Below are 25,772 nucleotides of genomic sequence, written 5' to 3' on the forward strand. Positions count from 1 at the left end.
GAATTACCTTAATGTCCATTGCACTGATGGATTCTTAGACGCTGTATTTTTACAAGAATACGTTAAATTTTTTATCAGTTTCCTTAGTGAGGTCAACACTATTTATAAGCACTGAAGATGTTCTCAGAAAATACAAGAAAGCATGGCAGTAACAGTACATGGAACAGGAGCACTATAAATTAAATGGCAATATTATCGCTCAGTATTTATAGTTATATTCTCAGCAACTCACCTGTTACTAGTGGCTTTCTAATACTAGCTTGCTTAGCCTCTGAACTAAGAAGGTACTTACGTGTCTTTGCAATCTGAGTGGGGCTGCCTAAAAGTTTAAAAACGGGATACATGACTATGAGGACTAAGTTCAGGCATAGAGAAATAGGAGGTTCTTGTGGACAGCAGACTGCTCACAATGATGAAATCCCAACAGCGCTAAAGTGGACCCTTTGAGCCCTGTCCTCCTTGGTTGACTTGGCCCACCAATGCAGCATGCCCCACGCATTGATAAAGCTGAGCAAGGGCGAACTGGAAGCCGGCTGAGTCCTGTGTGGCCTCACCACTTGCTGACCAGTGGTGGTATAAAGCCTCAAACGAGCTGGGCACTTGTGAGCTGTTCTTACTTTTGAAGTAGCAACAGTCAATACTGCCTTTCTTACTGCAAATTATTAATCTAGTCTTACTGAATTCCTTGCTGAAATGTAGCCCGTTTTATAAATACAAAATAATGAGATACAGACAGTTTGTCAGAAGCCACATAGTCAATGTTGGCACAATCAGGACAATAAATTCTTTCCTAATCCCATACTTATTCCCTGAGATTACAGTTCCACATACAGGACATAAATAAGTATCAAAGGTTAGAGTAGACAATTTTTTTCTTATTATTTTAAAAAAAAATAAATTATTCTTTCTCATAGCTTCAAATGCTTGCATGAAATGCACAGATTTTTACTGGTAGGTTTCTGCAATTTATTACGATATTTTACTGCCGCATCTGAAGTTACTTGGAACTTGCATGGAAAGACATTTGTATGTACAGTCTAAACACAAAAGTCTTTTTTGTCTTTTACAAACAATTTAGTTAATTGCAATAGAAAACTACTAGTGTAAGTTCCACCTGGAATATAAGTGTAAATACAGAATAAACTTGAGACAAGGAGGAACAGTGTCATATTAATGTGACTTACAAGAGCAAGGCTCAATGCTACCACTATGATAATTTATTCCAAGCAATCACTTTCATTTCAGTAGTGGTTAGGGTCCAGTCCTGGTAAACAGGTTGGTAAAGTTCCCTGAGCTGGACACTAATAGATTGCTGGTTTTGGATGGTCTTCAAATCCCCATTCGGATTTGGAGACCCTTGAGCTTTCTTCCACCTGATTGAACTGCAGCATTGGCCCTTTCTTTGATTTTGATTTAACATTGATTTTGGTTCATGCTTACATCCTAGGCTGTTCCCAGTGGCGATTCAGAAGCTGACTCACAAGATCTGCCACCATCCCTGCCATGGGGCCAGCAGCCCCTGGGACAGGGGAAAATAAGTAAGAGCAGGAACTGTTCCAGCTCTGCCAGCTTAATTGCTGGAAGCATGCCAAAAGCTTCAGACAACTTCAATAGCAGGCCTTTTCTGATCTGACTTATTTTGACAGAAATGAGCTAGGGAGCGCACAGGCAAGCTGCTGTACCAGATCAGTGGGAATCTTCAGCAGCACGGTAGTGATGAATGGCAGCAACCTCTTCCATCAACAATGATAGGCCACACTTCAACCCATTTTGCTCAGAAGTTGACCAGTTCAAAACAATTTCGACAATTGATCTTTTCCGATCCAAGCTAATTTTGAGTCAAATGAGTCAAAATGCTGGCTCCTCTGAGAAGGTAGGAACCTTAACTCTGCTTTACTGAATTGGAATGTGTTATGTTGGTATAAAAACCTTTAAGCATGTGGATTTTGTAAGTACTTTTTGAACTTTCTTTGCATAGCTAAACCAAAAAGTCTTTCTCTGTAAATGTGGCCTGAAGAAACTAGGTGTCCAGCTTGTAATTAATACGTTAGGTACTCTTAAACTCTGACAGAAATCCCAGCCGCAGCTTCTAGATAGTAAAATCCTCGCAATTAAAATATACAAACATGCTTCAGAAAGGTGTCTAAAACCACACTGCAGTCATTTTTACCTCTAGGCACATGAACAGTCCAATGATTCAGTACAGCTTAAAGGTTGGCAAGATTAAGTTTAAGAAGTTTAGCTAACTGTATAAATATGAATGGAACTCAAATAAATGCAGCAACTATCAACCCCCTTCATTTTAGTGAGTTACCGAAGGAGTTTTGAATGGAAACCATACAATAAAAAATTTATGCTGCAGACAGCATTTTTGTCTCTTTGTGAACTTAGAACTACAGCAATGTACACAGCAGAGTTATGTTCTGCTTCTACCTCAAATACATCCTACTATATTAAACCATTTCCCTTGGGATCAAATACACTGTGCCAAATTCTACAGTGAAAACCTGATCCAAAACTCATTGGAGTCTGCAGAAATATCCCAATTGATTTCAGAGGGCTTTGGAATGGGCCCATATCGACATCCATTCAACTTTATTGAACTAAGCTTTCCTGTGGAGCTGCAGCAGCCAATATGGCCATCATGACTTCAAAACTCAAGCTTTAAGGCCACTGACAGTCAAATAACATCACAGCAAGTAAATGACAGCAAAATCAACTCATTATTATTTATCTAGATTTTTAAATGCATGTTTTCTGAACTCACTACTGTATTTCCCAGGTCAAGAAAACTTTTAGTTTGCCTTTGATCCCTTATAGATTTTTTCAGTCTGAGTCACAAACTACTTATTTATCAGAAGCCACTGAAATAAGTATAAGGTTTGCATGAGGATGATAAACATACCACACTAAAAAGATGCATGAAAAATTAATATATTTGGGACTTTTGGCTATTTGCTAGCAGCCAACATCAACTACCTATTTTTTCCCTGCCACTAAACTTATATTGAAGTTCCACTGACATCAACAGGAATTAAACATGAGCTTGCCGCTTAGGATTTGGCATTCTCTCTTGTCACCAAATTAATTCTTTGCTGGCTTAATGGACAACACACCCTTTTATGCAAGGTCATCTCACTTGCTTGAGACATTTGTTTTCCCACATGTAATGCCATAATTTCAAGGAGACTAGCTTAGGAACAAGGATGTCTGTGTAAATATGAGCAGGAAAGATAAGGGTCTCTTTGTAAGGTTTATTATGTTCTGGATTGGGATGTTATTGTAAGAAATTAGTTGGGAAAGCCCAAAAGAGAATTTACAGTCAAATCCATGGAAAATGTTTATCTGTTTGAGTAAAGGAGTTTAGTAAACATCAATGGAAACATTTACAGAGCATTTCCTAAAGTGTGCTTAAATACATCTAGACTACAGATAGAGGAAGCCACTCATGCCTTTTATAATACCAGAGTAGGAGATATTAACCTGGATTTTACAAAGGCATAAAGAAGAGAATTGCTTATGTTATTTTGCATGACTCTGAAAACACAGAACACTAAACACAAGGTCTCAGGTTCAATAATAATTGTTTCTTCCGCCAATTTGAGCCTTCATTTGATACCATGATCTTAAAGGAATGATTTAGAAAGTCTCCTTGTGGTCCTTATTTCTTTAACTTTTGAAGAACCAGATGCAAATCATATTTCAACCTCTTTAAAAATCTGTACTAGTTTGGTGCCTCTGGACAACTCATTCAGTGCCCAAAGGCATATCTAAATAATGGCATACCTGATAAATGCCTGCTCACCCACAGGCTGCCCTAGTTCCCTAAATCCTATGCATTTCATTTTGCCCAAGAGGGATAATTCTCAATTACCTAAACTTAAGTATTTGAATGACACTCAGCATTCTGCAATCCTATCAAGGAAAGAAATCCCTCTTGCTGCACAGTCCCACTGTTTAATGAAAATTCATCAAAAAATATGGGAGTTCTGTGTCCCGTGCCCAGCCTCACTGTTCTCACTAAGCAGATGATAGCAATTAGTTTGTTACAATCCTGAGTCTCTTTATAACCCCATGAGAAGAGATGGAGTAAACATCAGCAGAGACTGCTGTTCTGCAAAGAGCACTTTACCCTCAGAACTAGCAAAATGAATACAAGAATCACATTGACTACTAAGTGCCCGCAGCCGAATTCCTCCTTTCAAACAGTGATGATTTTGTCCCATCCAGTTGCTTTGAAGCACTCAAGAAATCTGATCTACCGCAATTAAATACCATCAGGATGACTTGAAACCTATGACTCCTACGCATTTCTCAGAACCGATGAAAATAACAACCTAGCCTGTGGTTTCTTCTCCTAAAGATCGTCTCCTTCCCCATTCAGAGATCCAGGCGTCCTCATTTTGCTAGAATCTAGACAAAGGTGCATTTTACAAGTATGCCCTGGGCTGGAAAATTGTTTATAAACCAACCTATGTTCAAGCTATTATGCATGCATCCCCCGCTGGAGTATTTGTAATATGACCTCTGCATACCTGCCAAGAGCAGGTTTATCAGTTTGAAACCCAAAGCATCTCTCTCCCTCCCCCTTCCCTCTGCCTTACAGTGATCAATGAAGGCATCCGCAGTCGAAGCAGTTGCAGGATCACCTTTCACACCTGCCCTGAGCCGGGATTGTCGTTTCCAGCCCCAAAGCCCCTGCTCCCTCCCTTCTTTCATGACAGACCGAGCCACCCCGCAGGGCGCTACGGCCCGGGCAGCCCCCTGCCCACCTACCCGCGCCGCGCAGCTCCCCAGCCCGCGGCCCCTTAGCTCTGCCAGCGCTGCCTTTCTGCGCCCAGTTTTCCTTTCCGCAGAAAGGGAAACCCAGCCTCTCCCTGAGCCAGGTGCACCTCTTATTTTTTGAAGGAGAAAAAAACCCAAAATTGGACCCACATTTTAAACAAAATGAGCAGCAGCTTCTGGAATGTGCCTAAGAAGACAGACAGCCAAGGCGGCCGCGCGGGAGGGATGGTTTGTTTTTTTTTTTTCCTTTTGCCTTGCTCCCCCCACCCCGCTCACGCCGGCCCGATCCCAGCCGCAGACCCCCCTGCCGCGGTGCGGCCCCGCCGCCGCCGCCCGCCCAGGCACCGCCTCCGCGGCGGAGCGCTCGCCCGCCGGCCCGCGCCCGTGCGCGCCGCCGCGCCGAGCCGAGCCCCCACCGTGCCCGGCGCTGCCGCCCGCCGGCCCGCGGCACCCCGCAGTACTGTCTCCTACTCGGGGAAATGGCGAAATAGTCGGAATCAGGGGAAGAGGGGGGGGAAATCCAACGAGCTATGGTACCTCCTTACAGCTAAGGTGGTGGTAGTGGCTGCAGCAAGCGGCTCGGAGCTTGACCTCGATTTGTTTTTGGGACTGCAGGCAGGAGTGGCAAATCCGATGAGCTGAAAAAAATAAAAAGCAGGAGGATTTGGGGGTAAGTAAGAGATTGCCCCAAAACTGACACTTTTTTTTTTTTTTGGGGGGGGGGGAGGGAGGCGGGGGGAAATCTATGCAGAAGTATTGTGGTTTGGGGAATGCAATTTAGATAGGCATTGCAGCGCAAGTACTTCGCTAACTCTTGGCTGTATCCTCGTGTTACCCTTCCTACCACCAAAAGAGAAGTTTGGTTTTGTTTTTCTTTTCCTTCTTGTTTAAATAAGTTTTAAAATATTGGTATTCGTAGCGAAGCCGGCCGGCGATGCACGCAAGCCCCCGCTGCTTGCAGGCTCTGGACTTCTGCAGTTCAGATTTTTTTGGGGGGGGGGACGAGCACCAGTGTAATACAGCCCCCGGGCCCCCGCTCCCGGGGCGTTTTCGCGCTGCCGCGCCGCCGAGCTGCGGGGCCGGTGGGGGTGTGTGGCCCGGGGTGGGCGCGGGAGGCGGCGGCGGGGCCATCCCGGCCGGGGAAGGGCAGCTCCCTGCGCGGGGCAAGAACGACCCCTGCAGTCGCCTGGCGGAAAGCCGCCTCGGCTCGCCGGGGATTGCAGAAACCCCGGCAGGGCTGGAGAGAGCCGCCTGCTACGTGCTCCGCGCTGTGGAGGTGCGGTAGCATGCGGGGGGGTGTGTGTGTGTGTGTGGGGTGGTGGTGGTGAATGCGTTGCAGCGGGTATTAATCTCTTTCCGCTCATTTTGTAGCAGCAGGAGAGGAAACCCCCTCCCTCCGCCGCCTCCCTCTCCCCGGCATGCTGGCACTGCCCCGCTGAGACGTGCAGAGTTTGGGGTTAACTTGCACCTGGCCGCCCTGGAATAGAGACTCTCCGGACCGGATCAGTTGGGGTTTGTTGTCTATGTCTTGTTGGGAAATCTGGTGGATTTTTTTCTCACTCGTGGAGGAAGAACCCGGTGCTGGCAGTTGGCTTCGTGGTCTTTTTTGGAGGGCGAAGGAAGGGAAGGGATCTCTCTTGAGCCGTGCAGAGAGGGAGCTCGGACATGTGTTGTCAGCACATCTGGGGAATACAGTCTGCAAGTCCGAAAGGAAATTTGCTGGGATCGTTCAAAGTGCGATATTGATCTTTGTTATTTTTTTTCGCCGAGGGATGCACTTGGCATGAGAATCGGAGGATGGAAATTGTTTGGGAGGTGCTTTTTCTTCTGCAAGCGAATTTCATCGTCTGCATTTCAGGTACGCAGCTAGCACAGAAAGGGCGGGGGGTGTAGAGGGGGAAATACCATACAGGGTTCCCAGGGAGTTCCCCTTAGCAAGGGGCAAGAGGGACAGTTAAACCCAAATCAGAACAGTAGGTGAAAAATACATGAACGATGTATTGTGAGTGGGTCGTGACAGAAGTCAACAACCATCCATTCCACACCCCCCCCCCTTAATTCCAAACCTATGTAATAATTATGATATGTTGGTTGCAAATGCAAAAATAAACAACAACAGTGTACTGATTAAGCAGATGCTTGTAATTCCTAATGTACCTGGTTGTGATAATTAATTACAACATTGCAGTAATCCCAGAATTTCATAGCTCCTGAAGTTCTTAAACTCGTCTGATCTGCAGATCTGAAAAGGTTTGCGGTTCATTGGCGGAGTTGTCATGTTCTGGTGCCACAGTTCAGGGTCTGCAAAGGGGGGAATGACACTGAAGAACGTGCCTCTGCTTCTAAACGGAGCTTTACTGTGGCCGTGCTTTGAAAATTAATTAAAAAAAAAAAATAGCCCCATCCAAACAATTCCTTGGTGGCTGGGATTCCAGCTTTAGGCTTCTCATTTTATGCTTGCAAAGATCTCTCTCCCCTCCAGTATGTAGAAGTCAGGTAATTTCAGTTGTCACCAGAGCTTGTCCAATTAATGAATAGGCACGGCCGGGTGTCTAGCGTAAAGGATTGGAAAAATTTATTCTTGGGGAAAACACTCCCTTCTACTGCAAAAGCCCTGGCTGCCTTGTTAATTTGTCATGTCAGTCATGCTGGAATAATTATGTTGCAGGAGGCGGGAGTGGGGAGGCGGCCAGTTTTCTAGTTTGGGACACTTCAGGGAGCCCCATGGGGATCCAGGCTGCCTGCGTCTCCTGCTGTTCCACTTCTCTGCAGGCTGCTTCTGCCCTCAAGTCATTGCATAAGTCCAGAAATGGGAACGCAAGCAACACAGGCAAGGCACTGCAGGCAGGAGTAGGGGGTCCTGGTGGACATCTCAGCATCCAGCCCGGAGGCGCTTAGTGAGAGGGAGCTCCAAAGCTCCCTTGGGACCACACAGAGATTGGCCTGGGCCAGCTCCCAGCCCCCAGCCAGCCAGCAGCCCCTGCAGCATCTCACCCTGGCAGCAACTGTCCCCACTGCGCTTTCTGCAGCACCTCCTGACTGATCCGTGCTTACAGCCCTTGGACGGGTGACACTTATGCTAGTGTTTGGGGTGGCAGCATTTGTGTTAATTTGTATTGCCTGCACCTGCCCTAAAACTTTTTTATTCCTGAGCAAATAGTGCTGCTGGTGGCCCGTGGGGTACATCAGCCCTTCTTTTATCCCTACAGACTTGGCACCATCTGCTACCAGGCACCCGGGTGACACTGGCACACCCCGGGCTGACCTTCCACGTGCGCCCGTTGGTACCATCAGAATAATTCACTCTCTCACTCTTTAGAGCAGCCAAACCTGCTGCCTCTTGTCATTTAAATCTCACACTTATCTATTTAGCTCAGCGTGATATGCCACCTGTCCAGTTCCCTTCGAATTAGGGACTTCTTAAAGTACCACAGCGAGAATGGAATAATGAAGCTCATCGCTTTCTTGACCATTCTGACAGTAATATCCTGAGACAGAAAGAAGCTGTCCCATTCTGTGCAGGTCCTTATGCCATGCATTTAGCTGCCAGTGTTTTCTAATATCCCCTCCTCCTTCCCTCATCTTCAGACATAGGAACCCAGGCTTCTGAAACTGCGAGTGGGATCAGTCCTGCAGGGGCTCTCCTTGCTCTCCATCTCCCTCTAGCACTAAGAACAGACTGATATCCATCTCTGGTTTTTCTCTTTTTTGTTCTTTTTTTTTGGGGGGGAATACAGTGAATAAGTGAATGGTGGGATGCTTTTGCTGCATGGTAAAGCTGTGGTTTCAAATAATTAATTTTAACCACATAGAGGATGTGCACATGCATTTAGGGTTTTTTTTTCCTTTTTTTTTTTCTTCCTAGGGATTTTTTTTTTTTTTTTTTCAGGAATCCTTAGTATTTGTCATCTTGGTAAAAAGGATTAAGATCTGTAGATATCTGACTGGCACTAATGCTTTGTATCTTTCCTCTGTCATCCTTTTTTTTTGTGGCATATTATCTAGCTGGGATGTCTGGATAACAGTGTAAGTAAGAGAAGGCGTAATGAAACCTGTTAAGGTTTCCCTCAACGCTGGATTTCAGAAACTGCGTATTTTTAGCACTTCAGCACTGGTCATTCATTGAACATTTTACTTAAACCCACTAGTTGAGCATACTGCTGCAGATTACAGGGATGTGAATTAAGGAATGTGGTAATATTTTTTTCTTCTTTTTTTTTTCTTTCTTATTAAGTCAGTTCTTATAGCAATGAAGATACAAGACTGGTCTTCTGTGCATGGATCTTTCATGAACATTAGCAAACGCTTGATTCAGTGTCTGTTTAAACCTGTGATGGCCCTCCTACTAATTCCAGGGGTTATTTGGATTAGTGCCTGTTAAGGGCTGCTGTTCAAAGGGATGATGTCACTCACTGAATTGAATAGGCTAAGTTAGTTTATCATTATTAGTAAACTTATTTATTAAACATAGGGTCAATGTTATGTCACATTGTCTTTTGCTGTGTATTTATATGACATTTAAATATAAATTATGCTGAATGTAGCACTTATGCTGTGTTTCTTAATTAAAATAAATAATAAATGGGCTTTTTGGTATCTCTCACATACATGAATTTTTGTGAGACTTAGTATATGGAAAGTAATTTCATCTATTAAAAAGAGGCATATGTATTTTCAAAATATTTTATACCTGACATTTTTTTATCAGTCAGTTACTGCGTGTATAATAGATTGCTTGGTTATGAAGAAATGATACTGAGATTTAGAAATTTTTTTTTTTAATTACTGGCCCTTGTATTTGGGAAATAATTTATCTGTGAACTTCATAAACCGACTATTTTTGTTTCCTTGGCATACTGAATTAAAGCTTTTTCTACTTGAAATTGCTTGTTTGAAAGGAGAATCTAGTTCTTTGTGCAGATGCAAATGAGAAATAACAGATTGAAGGACTACGAAAACAATTTCTACCCTTTAGAAAGAAATGAAAGCCCTCTATCTCGTCTAAGTCACGATGCATATTTATTCCTTTGAGTTGTAGTCTCTGAGGAAAAATAGTCATGATTTGTATTATGACTTCTGAGGTTTTGTTCCTTTTAATGATACTACAACATAGAAGGAACACAGGGCAGTGGAACTGAGGATGTCCTGTATATGAAATGCTGAAATAAGACCTCTCTGGTTGTTGTTCCTTTGAAGATGCAGATAATGATGGCACGGGGTTTATACTGTTTGTATAGAAAGAGGATAAGAGTTCTTGGTATAATGTCCAAAAGTTCCTTGCTGGGTAAGAATACCACCAAAGATTAATTAGGTTCAGTGTTCTCAGGTGGGATGTGGTTGATCCCACAATGGCTGCCACCTTTGCATAGTCATTTGTATAAAACATGAGCAATTTTTTTATGATTCTAGTTATTAACAATCAATTTCAAGAAAAAAACCAGAATGCTGTCTGCATACCCTTGCAGGATCCTTCATTTAAATAAGGCAATGCTACTCTTATGGGCATTAAGAAGGTTTCTATGTATATTTTCTGTTAATCCATCAACAACAACATGATTTATAGAACCTGTATGTTCAGCATCTTTGTGGTTTCCTATGAATTGATACATGACTTATTGTTTTGGCTTGCAGGAACTAATGTGGATGGAATTTATGCAATCCCTACAGCTCTCTTATTATTTGGAAGTATTTTCATCCTTTGCCGTCATCCTCAAGTCATGTAGGGGCAGATGCCTTTTGTGATGTAACTTCTTTGGCCTATTTGGCAGCATACAGCAGTCATAAATTGTGTCTCGTGAACAACTAAAATGGTATTAAAAAAATCTTGTGTATCAAGGAATTCCATTGTGTATTAAGCATCTGATGTAGCATCTCCAGGTGTGGAGGGCGAGGGGTGTATTGGGAGCATGGCTGCACTTCATTTTATGTCTTGCTGCTTCTGTAGTCTCTGAGCTCTTATTACTTGGCATAACACAGAGTTGTCCTATAGGAACTCTAAATTATGCCAAAGCTTGAATTATCTGTTGAATGATGGTCTGTAAGGTCTGATAACTCTTCTTCTCTTAGCATTGTACAACCTGAGATAATTCAAGCTAAAGTAGTCTTGTAGAAGAGAAGAATATCAAGGCTCTAATGTCCATTAGTAACTAACAGTGAATGGTCCATTGTTATGTTTGGACAAAAATGTTGAAACCAAGTTAATTATCCTCAAATAGTGTCACAGAAATAGCTTTCTCTGGCACTTTTAAGTAAGAAATGTAATATCCTAGGGGAAGGAATTATTCCTAGCACAGATATACATCTATATGGAAGTGATCACTAGGCATATAGGAAGGTATAACATGCAGCCTGATGTATCTGGTAACTAAGAGCTTTTGGCATCCAATCCATTATAGTATTCTTCTCTGCTTTGCCCCATCTCCACAGCTTCATGTGTGTGGGCAAACCTTCATGCCTGCACGGAGTTTGTTGATGTTACTGAAAATCCACGTGGATTCAATCCTCCTGCTCACATTCAAACACAGGATGGAGGCCATATGTTGGATCCAAAGACTCTCAGCTCCTTAGCACTTGAATGCTTTCTCACTTCAGAGATGTTGCTGCCTTTTGAAAAGGTGTGAAGATGTTTCTGCTTTAAAATTCTATGGAAATAGCCTTGTAGTCTCCTATAAATGTCTGCTTTACTTTTTTTTTTTCTGGTGTCCTGTATTTTTCATCATACTATTTTTATTGTTAGTTTTACAGCTAGAGCGTGACCAGATAGGCGCTAAAGTGCCAAAACAACACACATATTTTTAGCTTATGCAAAGGTAGTAGAAGGGAAAGTTTATGAATAGTTTTGCACATATTATGTTGAGCTATTTTCCATCCAATAAACTGATGGAAAGAAACTGATAATGGCTGCTATTCTTTTCTGAATCTCAGTGATGAAGATACCCAGTTTTCAAAGGGACCTCTTCGCCTTCTTGTATTGTCTCCTTGTTAATGCAATTGAACTAGATAACCAAGCCTCCAAGACAAAATTACTAAAAACAGGAATAAAACCCCAACTCAAGTGAGCACTCTCAATTTAAGGGTATTCTTTAAGATACAACCGATGTTATAGAGAAGTTTTGCCCTCAATATTCTTGGAAAGGTTTCAGTTTTTAAGTCTACAACAGCTAGATTTTAAATTCAGCAAGGATTGAAATGGCTTCCCATTTGCATTATGAATATTCCTTGTATACCAATGAACAAGTAATTCCTGCTTACCCTAAAAGGCTGTTTTGCTCATTTGTTGCTGTTGGTCAAAGTATCGCTTTCTTACTTGGTTGAAAGGTGGTAATTTAGCTGAGGAGGGAGTTGCTGTTTTCATCCTCACTGATTGTTTATGGCTAAACTTAATATGTCAAAGACTGAAGTGGATGGTTGGCCCATCTGGACTGTTAATAGAAGACTATATAAAACTGTTTTATCATTACCTCATTACCGGCTCAAGCATCAGACAAAACTAGATGACAGTTAGTTATGGATAACACTGACATACTGTGATAAGTGTTATTTTGCTCCTATCTTGTTTTTATCTTAACTATACATAATGTTGGAAGGAATAGAAAATAGGAATCAAGTTTTAAATTACTTGTTTGGAGGCAACACTGTATAGTGTGACTGCATTTCCATTGTAATCCCATCAGAAAGTGCAAAGGTGCCTGTCCATACAGTGGAGAATATCAGCAAAAAAAAAAATTCATTGTGATAAATTGAAACATTAATGGTAAATTAATAGGAATTAAACTTTTTAAAAGGGTAGTTATCTGGCATTTAGGAGAATTTACAGTCCAACCTGTTTACAGTTGAATTCAAAGTAGTAGAATATTTTATTCCTTGTTTAACCATTGATGGTTAAAAAGCTGTCAAGGGGCTTTAAATGGAATTTCTTGAAGATAAAATAGCAAGTTATTATTTTTGTAAAAGTAGAGGACTGAAACATTTTAGACCTATAGTCTGTGTAGTATAGTAGCCTTTCTGGTGAGGTAGACAGGTACTGGGTCCATCATAGGCACATGGGTGCCCATAAGTGTCAACTTCTTACTTGTCAGTATGGGAGACGTTTTCATGCAGTGCTCAGCAGTTGACAATTGAGGTAAGAAGGCATAAGGAAATCTATATTTACACCCACCTTAAAAGACCTTGGAACTCAGAGAATGTTATAAATGGTTTTAATGTTAATGAGATTTGGGCCTTACAAATTGCAAAAACTTAAAACTTGACAATGAGAAAAGCTTTAGATGGCAGGTGTCTGTGTTCCTGTTGAATGCCAGGTACAGCCTGTCTGGGATTACAGCCCTAAAATATTTAATTTTCTTTTTTATTCATCTTGAAAAATGGAAGGCGATCAGTTCCCACGTACATAGTGTACTGAAAGCAATGGCCAGAATTAAAGAAAATAAATGCTTTCAATGTTTGATGTATTTTTCCATATGAAAACATTTATTGTTTAGATTTGTGGATCTGTAACATTTGTATTTCTGTAGTAAAATCAGTATTAAATGCCCCACAGTTTTATCTTTTGTAATATTACTACCATAAAAAATCACAGGAGATGTAATTCACAAATAACTAATTAGAATGTACTTTTTAACAAGATACTAAAATAAGTATAAAGATAGATAAGGTATTATCCATTTTAGCTGTTCACTTTGACATTCTTTCTTCCTCCCTGTATCATTAGTGCTTAACTTGATCAAGCCCAGAATACAGTATGTTTGTCATCTAGCTTTTAAGTATGGAACAGATAGAGTTGTGCACCAACTGGTCCAAAGCGGCTTCTAAACACATGCAGGGAGGAGGAAGCTAAGCAACGTTATCCTTTTTTTTTCCTCTCTAAATGTGTTGACATCTCTAGCTTTTGGAAGTAGCGTTTGAGTAGATGGATTTAGAGGGAAAACATGGTTTTTGAAAAATCATCTTCTTGTCAGTTTTGTGGGTTGTTTCCAATTTAAGTTCTTTCCTACTGTTAACTCCTATAGTGCCCTGTTCTGCTTCAAGAATAGGCATCAGAATGGAGTTGTTCTGTTCTGCCACGGGTAGAAAGACTAGCACAGCAGGACTCCTACAGAATTTGCCTTACTAATTCTAAAAGAAAAAGATAATGAGTAAAAGAGAAAGGTCTTTTGGTACGCGTGAGTATGGAAAACTGCACTGTTTGAAGTGACGTTGGAATGATCGTGCCCCCCAGCTAACCCTGCCTGATAGCTGTATGGCTGGTAGGATGGCAGCTGAGTAACTGAAGGAGCTGCTGCCACAGCTAAATTTTGTTTGGCAAGGTGACATACTTGGGCCACTACAAAGAACATTAATTTGTGTTTGCCATTGTGGCAGAGGAAAGAAACTTTCTCTCTTTAGGAAAAAGGTAGTGCTGAAGATTTGTGCCTGCTGGCAGAAAAGGATAACAATACTTTTTATGGAGAACGAGCTATTTGTTCATACATAAGTGGAAAGCCATACCATTTGCAGATAAGGGGTGGTATTTCCCATATGGGAAGCTGCAGTTCAGGAGGGGAAGGGCTGCTGCTGCTGGGAAGAAAAGGTGTTTGATTGACCCTTAGTTAATTATTACTGCTACTAATTAGCAGTAGTGCTAATGCTGCTACTTAGGAGTGTGTGAATAGCCACTGACAAGAGATTTCTCTGAATGGAATTGTGTGGCCTGGATTTTTCTAGGAATGAAAGGTATGAATGAGAAGAGCTTTACGTATTTCAGTCAAAAAGGAAAAAAAAAAAAAAAAGATTAATTTTGGTTGCAGAGCTTGGAATGGTTTGCAGGGAGCATGTAGTGTTGACCACACTTTCACAGATAGAGAAACTGTGGTAAAACGTCAAGTGAAAGGTCACCTAGCAGCAATTTAAGTAATTACAGTCCATTTTCACTCTCATTTCTGCCTTGCAGCACTAGGATTACTCTTACACCTTGTTTCTGGCCAGGGTATGACACTGAATCACCTCACTGAAAGGTCAATCACCTCACTGAAAGGAGGGAGCACAAGGCCTCCGTGGCACCATGGTGAGGAGGGAAGGCAGTGATGGGCCCTGAGATGAGCCCACAGGTTCTGCGGCCTCATTCCCCACCCCGGGGTCCAGCTGCTTCATCCACGCCAGCTCTGATGCTTGGGTCAGGCTGTGGAGAGAACGGTGAGAAGCCATGGCTGGTGCCTCAGTAGCACTGTGCTGCCCTTAACCTTGGCCCCTCGCCTCCCCTCAGCCTTCTGCCCTGCTGCTCCTCACCTCATCTCGCTGACTGGACTAACCAGCTTGAACGCAGACTTGCCTCCTCCCCAGGGACATGTTTCCTCACCACAGACGTGCCTGGCGATGGCAGGAGGGTGGCTGACCTGCGTGGCTCTCCCTCCACCTGCTCCTCACATCGGGGGACTGAGAGGCTGTACCCACAGGAAGGTGACTGCCCTTGTGGCACTGCCTGCCCTTGCAAACTCCTAGAAACACCTTCCTGGCAATGGTTTCGATGAGCTACGTGCTAACACTGCCTTTCGATTTCTGACTGGAGGGGGCATGGCTGCAGCTGGGCGCACTCAGCGAATTCAGTGGATGATGAAAACCAGCAGTCTGGCCCCAAGAAACATAAAACGTCTGGTTTTAAACCTCTAGAACTTGAAGCCCAGCTGAGCAGCAAATTCATGGTCATTTCTGCTTTCTTGCCTCTTTGTGCAGTTTGCTTCAGCTAGATTTCTCCTCAGTGTTTAAGCTTGTGTGGCTTCCCCAGGAGTGAAGGGTCACAGAATGGGGCCTGGTGTGTCCTCTCAGAGGTTGGATCCCACCTTTTCTCTCTGCCTGTATATTACAAGGTATTTTTTCTCTTCATAGTCATAGCGGTGCAGTTACCGTGAGGTATAATTATGGCATATTTAAGAATTACATCAATTAGAGTTTAACTTAAATTAGTTTCCAGGAGGTAGTGTGATATTAAGGTAAAATTCAGACCCACACAACGTTCCTCAATAAACATGTGCTATTTAAATTCTGCTTAAATTCATAACATTCATTCAGTTGGCCTCTTTATGTTGTTATTATGACTAAGAGGAACAAGGATGTTCCTCAAAGCACAGCACTTTGCCTGCCTCGTGTTTTACATCCACTTGGCGTGGATGTAGGCGACACCAGAAAGTTAAGGGCACCCCAGAGGTTTTGGCCCTAAATTTTCTCTTTGAAATTAGCTCTCCCAGCAGACCTGCAGGTTCCTTTGCATACCATTGCAGTTGTTGGATATGCTGTGTACACGTATGTGAATTTATTTTGGGGGGTGAAATCCTCCTCCCCCAGCGCATTTTGCCCATGATGTCTGTAACTCCCACTTTTTATTTTCCGATATATTCACCTGGCTCCACTATTTGCATGGGGTTTTTTGTTCACATTCATATTTATAAGCGGTATCTTATTGTTACAGTATGTTTTTGTGCCTGGTGGAAAACAAAGTAATCTACAAGGACTCCACAGTCTCCTCTCGTTTGCCCAGATGATCCTGAGGGTACTATGTGGCAGTTAGTAATTGCAAGTGGGATTTAAAGTTATCTGCAGATGCATAATTTTTATCTTCAGTAGCCCCCCTGGCACTCTCTCCAAGTTGTTAACAATTCGTCTTTGCCAGTCTGTAATTGTGCCTTTGCTCTAGAGTCACAGGTATTTAGCTCACTGTGGAACAGGATGCAAAACAGAGTAATAGATAACATGATTTATTTTTATTAGGTAGTATAAGTATGTTTTCATACTTGTGAGCTAAAAACTTAGTCATCCTCTTTAGATTTTATTGTGATACATTAATACACAGATTCAGAAAATGCAAAACTTAAAAGACATGCTTAAGTGTTTTGCTGTATCTGAGTCTTAATATGTAATTGTATAAACCAACTTAGATTGAGGATGTGCTTAAATGCTTTGCTGCAGCAAGGAGTAGCAGTGGTATAATGCATGAATAATACAAAATCTTTGTAAAAGCCCAGCTAAAATGAGCAGAAATTTTCATAATCTCTGATTAAATTATACAGTTGTATAGAAAATAGTTTTTTATCCAGCTAAAATCATATATCAGTTCTTTGTGTGGTAAAGATACGGACTTTTCTAGTATGACTAACATAGCAAGAGAAACTATATAATCAGAATTAAAATAATCTCAATTGTGATTTGTTAATTCTCACTTTATGGATGCCCTGAATGAAACAGACACTGTTTTTCACAACAGTAAACAGATTTCCCCTGGACGACAGTAAACAAAAAAACTAAAGAGTGAAATAACAAGAGATGAGTGGTAATACACAATGCTTTTCATATGTGAATTTCAGTTCCACTTTTTTCGCAGCACAAATTTTAATTGTATTCTGATCAGACCTCAAGTCCTGATATAAAGAGGACATCCCGTGTGCAGACATGGGCTGTGGGGCTGCGTGGCATGACTGGTGGAGGGACAGTCGCACAGCCGTGTTGCGTGATGAGGGAAGACCCACTCTACCAGGTGGTGCCAACCTGGTACTGGTGGTTGGGAAACCTCATGCCAGGTTTGTGCAAGTAGCTGGCATAGTCTAGATTGCATAAGCAGAGTTTAGTCAGACTGATGTAGGAAACTTGTTGTGGGGGATATGTAAAAATTCTTGAGGTTCTGTCTGTCCCTCTGTCTGGGACCCAAACAAGCCAAACATGTCCTGTCTACTTCTGAGAGAAGGTGGTAGCATATTCAGTATGTATCAGGAGAAACATTCCTCACGTTTTAAATGAGGTAAGGCTTCATATATGGTATTACGATTAAATTTCTACCATGGGCAAGAAAGTTTACATAAGTATTGTGCAATTTATAAAAAAGGCTGGACAAAGCCCTACAATACATTTACACCGTATTTATGTATTTGGGCTAGACCTACCAAAGGGGACAGATCCTGCAAATTTTATCCTTTATCTCCTCCAGCCCTTGTCCTGCTTTGGCTCTACTTGATGCTTCACAAACAGCAGCAAGTAACTCTCATAACTCATGCTTGTAACTCTCCCATTTTTAGTTCTATGTAACTAGGACCTACTGCGTCTACTGTGTCTTTATGTTTTGAAATACTGATTTACTTTGCAGTATTATTTATTTGCCGAGGTAGTCAGCATCTTCCTTTTAATGGTCCTGAGAAAGAACCTGTGACTCAGATTTCTGACCACAGCAAATAACAGTTGAATTTAAATCCTTTTTGAATTTAAATCCTTTTTGAAAGGTCTCCCTTTCAATGGCTTCTTTACTGATATCCTAATAACTGTTGTTATTAGGACCAAATGGTGAAGTGTGTCTTGATCACATAATATCATCACGTACTGGACACCTAGGAATTGATTATAGTCATCAAATACCTCAGAACTTAAAATCTTTGCAATAGAGCATTCTTATGTATAAAACCAGAGTATATGACCTAATACTATTGCATTATTTTTAAAACTCCTAAGTGTTTTGGGTATAACTTTCATTGATATTATATAAACTGCACAGAAATAATCTCCTGGCATTTGCTTGGAATGACAGTCATCAATTCCTACACGTTTATTTAAAATCTTATGTAGAAATAAAAAAAATACTTGTTTTACACAAGTTTGTTTTGGATATTTTCCTGGGGAACAAAGCAAGCTTTGCTAATACAGACTGAAATAAAGTGTAAAATAAAATCTTCAGATCAGCTCTTAGTTCACAGAGGTAGCGTGCAGTGGAATTGCTCTGCCAAAAATGTTGGCACTGAGTTTAGTTAAGTATTAAGCAGAGGTCTCTTGGTAAATAGTCCCATTAGAAACATACTGTGACCTCTGCTGCTGGGATTCAGGTATGTGAGAGAACCGTGCTTAGGAGCTTTACTAGTCATGTGGTCAGAATGATTTTCAATCACTTTGGTCATTGCTGGATTAAAATTGAGGCTGCAGAGATTAATGGTCTGTTGTTACTAATCCACTAAACCCCTGTTCCTAGATCTTTTAAATTGACTGAACCTATAGATTGTTAAGTTACTGAGAGATACGGATTTGTAATGGTTTTAACTATCTTTCTTGATATTTGGTGTTAGCAGTATCCTATTATTTATTGCTCTTTGAGACAGTGATCTTGGCTGTTCTTGAATGGAAGTGAACTTCATACTTTTTTATTTATACTATACTATAGCACAGTAAAAGTACGTATCATTTTAAATGAATGTGGAGGAAGAAAGCCTTACTATGTTTAGATATGAGCTGGCATTAGTAGAAGCTCAAATAAGAACAATAGAAATTAAATCTTACTTTTACTTCCTTCTTACAGATGGTGGTCTCTGTCCCTAACAGTGAAAATAGCCATTATCTCCCTGCAGTCTGTCTGCCATCAACAGTGGGGATAGTTACCTCAAGTGGGTGTGACTGACATTTGAAGATGTGGCCAAAAGTGAAATGGCTGTTCAAGCTTTTGGGAAATCAGGTTTTCTAAACTAGCGCAGTATATGGAGTATCAGGGCTCAGGGCTATTCCCAGAGATCTAGCATAGTTAGATATAATTTTTGTACTTTATTTCAGTACTTAATTTCTGTGCAGGTGCAAGAAGTTTTCCCCAGATGGAAAATAATGTTAAAAAAAAAAAAAAAAGAGGAAAGAGTGAGGAAACAGTTCATCCATCTACTGAGACATGAGGAAACTGTGGCCACAACAGCGTAGTGGTCTGGGTTTCAGCAGGGATCTGTAAACAAGATACATGAAGAGAGTTTTAACAGGTCTCCATCCATACAGTATGGGAGAGACGGGAGTTAGGGGAGAGGGTATAGCACATGGAAGAAATCAGTTAGTGATTGTGGCAGGGAGAGTTCTGGGGGCATTTAATGTGAGCGGATAGCTTTATATTAGGCAAGGAGAGGGATGGAGCCCCTCACGGATGTGTTTTGGGCCCTATTTACCACTTCTGTGCTTAAGGTTGCAAATTGGAATTGTTTTGGCTTTCAGGTGTTTGTGATTTCTTCATACATTCTAAAAGTGTCATTAAAGAAGAGATTGATTTTGAGTTCTAGAAGAACGCAAAATATATTCCTTTAAAAATAATTTCCTTTGGTGAAAGGAGTTGAGTACCTGCTGCCTGCCAGATTGGTGTAGACATACCCAATGTCTACATGACATACAGAAGAAAAAATTGGGTTTGATTGAATAAATAATGGCAACAGCCTAGCTTTAAACTAGGTTTTGGTGCGTGTTTCAACTGCAATGTGACTACTTCTATAATAGGAAACATGCTTAAATTGTCATCTAATTATGCCTTGCTCTGAATGTGGTTTTGATTCTGATCATTCATTATATCCTGAAAACAGCCAGATTTTTTTTGCTTTTGTGTTCACCGCAGAAGATGTGGAAAAGTCACAGGAAAGTATACTTTTGCATTTTAACTGCACTTGCATTAATCTGCTTGGGAAAGGGGAGTAAGCTGTATTCGTAATTTCTATAAATTAATAACCCATTAAAATAATTGAAAACTAATGCATTTCTGATTTAAAGGGTCATTATGTCATAGAATTTTATGATTATTAAATTACTACAAATGTATTCTACATGTTTATACTAACATACAATGAGGTAACGTGGCTTTAACTTTATAATTGACTTAAAACTCTGTCAGGGAATTCTAGTGATTAAAATAAACCCTTGATTTCATGCAACCATCTCCGTTTCTGAACCCTGGTGACTTGGCTTATTCTTTTGCCTTCTGGTTATCTCAGGAATAGTATGTCTTGATTAAGGACTGCAAAGAGCTTTTACATCTGTTCTTGTCACAAAGCTATGTGGGATAAAGTAGGCCAAAGATAACTCATCATGCAAAGTATGGACCTCCACTTCTTTCTTTCCCTCCAGATTTAATATTGTGTTCAAATAAAACTAGGACTGTGGAAGTAAACCCAAAGCATTTACATGGATTTTTGGCAAGTTCTCAACGCTCTCTTAAGGAAGAAGAAAATATTAATGTATGACTGAAATGTATATGACTAGATGAAGTTATTGTCCTGCCAGCTATTAGGAAATACAGTCCTTATCCTGTAGGAAATCAGAGTTCATCTAAGTGAAAACAACAATCACACTTACTGAGGTGAATTGATCAATGAGAACAGTTATTGTGAAACAAAGGAAAAAGCGACCTCTTTCTTATTAGTGATAGAAATAACTGATACTAGCTAAACATGAGGCCTGTCCTCAGGTCGTGTTCTATAGAAGACTAATTTGTGAGAACTGAACGCTAATTAAACTCGCAACATAAAGGAGTTAATGTTTGCAGCTTCGCAGACGGGCTTTGAAGCTTCAACCGCATGTTGCAAGTGACTGAGACCTGGGTTTAAATGATAGGTCCACGGCAGGGTGGAAAACAGCACCCTCATCTTTAACTAGAACATAGGCCAGCCACTGAGCAGTTCTTCCTACCTGATTGGGTTCACATTGCAAACAACTGAAGCATTTGTTGAGTGGTGAGGCACAAGTAGTTTCTTTGTATCCCTGTAAAGCCTGAATGGCTTCGCAGGGTTAAGCTGAATTGCCCTAGCCAGTAGCTGAAAATGTATTGTGCTGTCAGACTTGGGGTTTCTCTGTTTAGACACTTCGGGGACCAGAGGCTTTGCTGTCCACTGTCTAGCATCCAGAGCAGTTATTTATAACCCCATTGAGTGAGAAATACTACTCTATTAGAATGATAGCAGTTTTTATCCACTTGGCTTGAGTGTAAACTAAGAATTAGCCAGATCCTGTATTTATGTAAATCAGCGTAAATCAAAAGATCTGTTCTAGTTTGTTAGAGAAAGGAGCTATCCCAGAGTATGGGTACTGCAGGATCAGGTCCTAGGATGTGTCACTGTGGTGCATTTGGCTTTTGACCAGAAGTAATGTGCCCACTAGCTCTGTTAACCTGAATGTTTATTGCATGGTTCCAGTGCAGGTTTAAGACTGACTTAAATATTTGAACAGTTGCAAAATAAACATGTAGTCTGCTCATTTTTGGGGATTTGTTTTTACAACAATCATACACAGAGAACCCTATTATTGATGGTCCGGTTTTTTGAAGCTTCTGCCATCTCTTGCACTCTTGGTACTGCTGCTTTTTTCTCTGTTGCTCTTAAAGGCAATATTAACAGATGGTATGCATTGCTCATTAAATCTGCATCTACACCTCTCTAAGGACTGCAAAGATGTTGGGAAACAGACCATGTTACTGCAGTAAGCGCTTAGAAGCTTGGAACTTACTGTGCTATTCATGAGCAGTTTACACTATCAGTGTGTTTTGGGTGCTATAGCAGTAGAGTTACAAATACATTGGTGAAATATTTCTAATTTAGCCAAGTCCAAGTATGTGCCACTTTATCACAGATTGGGTAAAATGTCTGTGTTTCTTTTAGACTTGCTATATTTGTACTTCAGTAGTCTCATAGTCAACAGCTCTGCCTTTTTTTATAAATGTCTTAATACTGGACATTAAACCTATATATATCTGTAACACTTAATTTCCCACTGCCATTTACATGTGTCATCTGAGGACCTTTGCTTTTCCTTGAGATCACTTTCTCCATAATGCTTAGCTCTTCTTTTTGTCCTGTCTGCAGTGATGACACTCTTTAAATAGATGAGATATATAGATGTGACTTTTAGGCTTTCTCAGCTTGAACCTATCTTTGTCTGAAAGGGCAGCACTTTTGATGTGTGAGTCGAAAGGGCATTGCACCAGTGTGGAATTCACTTCCCGGATGTTTCAAGTTGGTGGTGAGAGATGCAGAAATCCAACTAGCAGATAAGAATTCTCATTTTGGCTTTTTTATTACCCTGATTTGGAACTGATGGGATCTGACTAGCAATCCCAAACACATCAATACAGCCAGAAATAGGGTGCTCCCATCTTGTTTCTCTTAAGCTTTTCTTTTCTTTAGTAAAGTGTTGGATCGGAAAGGTTAAGTTGTTGTTGATTCCATGGTTCACTGAAGGTTAGGATTTAGTTCACATTTATTCCATAGTTGACCTGTGTTACGAATAAGGAAGCTAAAAGTGGATAGTACATTAAGTGGAAATGAGATCTAACCCTACCATCTTCACAGAAATATTTCAACTTTTCCATGTTTGAGCTGCTCTAAATGGGCCAGTGAGGAACGGAAATTCAGTAATGTCTCCTAGTATTTTGTATTTGTGTTTATGATTTTCTGATGGATAGGAATATTTCATGTTCTAAAAGCAAACTGTAAATAAAAAGTGATTTTAAAGAAATCAGTTTCAGTAAAGGGCTACTGTATGGGCACTTTAAGATGAAATTAACCTGGTTTGTTTTAATTTAGATTGTTTGGAAGAGGCTAAAATGAACCTAGTAAACCCAGTTTAAATTTATCCAATACAACTTCTGAGCATAGGCAAGAAGATTGCCTACTTTACATGTACATTTCTTTCCTTGTGATTTACAAGAGGCAAATGTTATACTCACGGAGATTTGCAAAATGAAGGGGCCATCTAAAGTAGCATCAAGAAAATAAGAGATTTTTTTTTAAGTTCCCAACTTAAGAAAGTGAAAAGTAATACAATCAAGAGTGGGACAAAGGGCTCTTTCATGTACAATTAATAGAAGTGGTGTCCCTAAGTATGAAAATATGTCATTGTGTTAATTACCAACATGCCATTGATACTATATTGGTCAGTAGCATGGTAGGACTGATCCTGAGCCACATAGGTGCAAGACAGCAAATTTATCAGTGCTCCATAATTTCAAGTGGTACAAATGAGGACTGAAGCTACTTCACTAACTGGAAGACCTAAGCTGTGCTTAATTCTACTTGGAGTCTTGCTTCTAATCCCACTAAAACTGCTGAAGGTTTTACCAGTAACTTTCACTCTACCAAAATCAGACTGCAGGGACAGCAAGTGACTTTCACCTAAGGTATTTCAAAGCTTAGGCAGTTTGAGGTCATTCATTTTCTTTCCTGAGGATAACCTTCTTCTCCTCTTCACCCTCTGTCATTGCTGGCACCCATTCCTTAGTTCTGAGTGAGGAGAGATAAAGGACAGGAGTAGACCAGTAAAGGGGATAAAAGAGTATTTCATTATGAGGGGTGGAATAAAAGAAGAGTGGAGGAATAGATAAAAGAATGAGGATATAGACTAACAGGGAGGATGCTGGCAATGGAAGATAACACTCGGATTGGGTGTTTCATAGTGTGCTTTGCCACAAACAAAGGAGAAAGAGAATTGATGACAGTCCACTTCCCTAACTGCTTTTGGTTCTGGTCGTAAATAGATGGGAATTGGGTTGGAAGCTTCCATAGGAACAAGGCAATCTTTTTATCTGAAGAATCACAGAGATAGAGTCATAGAGAGCTTGACTGTTCAGTCATCAAATCTTGATTTACTTTTTTAAACCCTTAACTTAGAGCACAGAAACTGTCAGAATCCTTGAAGACAAAATTGTTAATAACTGAAATGCTCTAAAGTTCTTCACTACGTAGCTGTTGACCTTTGAGGAGTCTGACTGCTTACTGAGATTATTTCATTAGTATTTGCACATTGACTTCCTGCCAGAAAGTCAATCTGCTTTTCCTTTGCATGGTTTTGTTATTTTGAAGGTCTTCAGCTGTGGAATAAAATCCACTATGTAACAAAGAGCAGGCAGAGTTGGAAGCTTTCCAGTAAAAGCCTTCCCAGGTTAAACTCTGGTGATGCTGAAATATTACAAGTGTTTTATGTGGCCTCCTTTCCCTTGTGTCTTACCTAACTTAGCTGTTCCTGAAGAAGGGCAACAGTTTTATTTCCCATTGCTCCCAAGAGAATGTTCTACTTGTTATTTACAGGATGGAATTTATACATCATTTGAACTTGGGACTTGGACTTTGCTTTTATTCTTTTATCAGCCTCGAAACAGGTTTTTTTAAAGATGTTTATGATGAACTTAATGATACCTCTCATAGAGTTGATTAGTTATGATGTAAATGACAGTATGAATCTCATATATTTAGGTGCTCAGCATTTCTGCACTGTTGAAGACACTTATACAAGCTGTCTAAAATAACGTGTAAATATCACAATGAAAAAAAGCACAAGGAAAGGCTGTGTCAGAAGGCTGACTCGAGAGCAGATTAACTACCTGTGGCCACCAGGAAAATATCAATTTGTTTCAGATGCAGGATAAAAAAGGAGGAAGATGGATATACACTACCCCTTGTTTTTTTCTCTTCTTCCCCTAATTTCCTCCCAAAAAGGAGAGGAAGGTCAAAATGTCACCTGAAAAAGCTGGATGGAGCTTGCAACTTTCTATAGGCAGTTAAAGATATCTGAACTATGAATGTTCTATTCATTGAGCCTAGAGAGCTGAGATGAAATATTTTATGATAGACAGAAACTGATGAGCCCATCAAATACTTAGACCCTGGAGGATGAAGGTATGTTTTATACCTTATCATTAGACTTTGAGTTCTATCTTGTGGTATATTGGCAAGGTCTGCATTTCGCAAGGGATAGACTAAAGTAATTCTCATGTTCAAGTCCAGCAGAGTAAACAAACAGCTACAGTCTGCAAATGTTGCAGATTCAGAATCAGTTTCAAGGAGAGCCCAATTAGAAGCATACGAAGACAGCCTGGCCTGTCTCCCTAGGGTAGGGCATGTAGATATTCATCTGGTGCTGGACAGGATGGAGCTCTCCTCCTAACTGGAGCTTTTGAATGCTACTCCAACCTAAATGATATGGTGCGCAGTAAGTCAGCATAGCTCCGCTGATCTTCCTAAATACACCTCTGACTTGCAGTAGCTGTAGGCTGTCTCTTCTTAGAGATGAGAGCTGCAGGCCTTATTTTGCTCTGCAGGTACTAAGGGAACTTGAAGCAAGTGTGAGAAGGCATTATTATTATTATTATTCTCAGTTATTCCCAGGTTAATAAGGGGAACCTCTGGCTCAGGAGATTCCTAAACCTCTAACTGTAATCACTGGAAGGTTTTAGATGAAGGATCTATCTCTACTGCCTATTT

General features: G+C 40.8%; 1 protein-coding gene across 8 annotated transcripts in view; it reads left to right on the forward strand.

Moving 5' to 3' along the window:
• The first annotated feature begins 5,133 nt into the window (after positions 1 to 5,133).
• The window catches only part of CA10 (carbonic anhydrase 10), a 203,577-nt gene continuing 182,938 nt past the window's right edge, over positions 5,134 to 25,772 (forward strand). Inside the window, exons 1-3 of one of the 8 annotated variants that reach the window (XM_075770469.1) lie at positions 5,134 to 5,455; positions 6,157 to 6,297; positions 6,556 to 6,643. In XM_075770469.1, coding sequence (XP_075626584.1) covers positions 6,569 to 6,643 — 75 coding nt within the window. In that variant the 5' untranslated portion in view covers positions 5,134 to 5,455; positions 6,157 to 6,297; positions 6,556 to 6,568. Of the gene's footprint in view, positions 5,456 to 5,924; positions 6,062 to 6,156; positions 6,644 to 25,772 lie in introns of those variants that run through there. The other 7 variants (XM_075770462.1, XM_075770464.1, XM_075770467.1 and 4 more) reach the window with 7 other exon arrangements.

This window comes from Balearica regulorum, chromosome 18 (assembly GCF_011004875.1).
Source record: "Balearica regulorum gibbericeps isolate bBalReg1 chromosome 18, bBalReg1.pri, whole genome shotgun sequence".
In the NCBI taxonomy this organism is placed as follows: Eukaryota; Metazoa; Chordata; class Aves; order Gruiformes; family Gruidae; genus Balearica; species Balearica regulorum.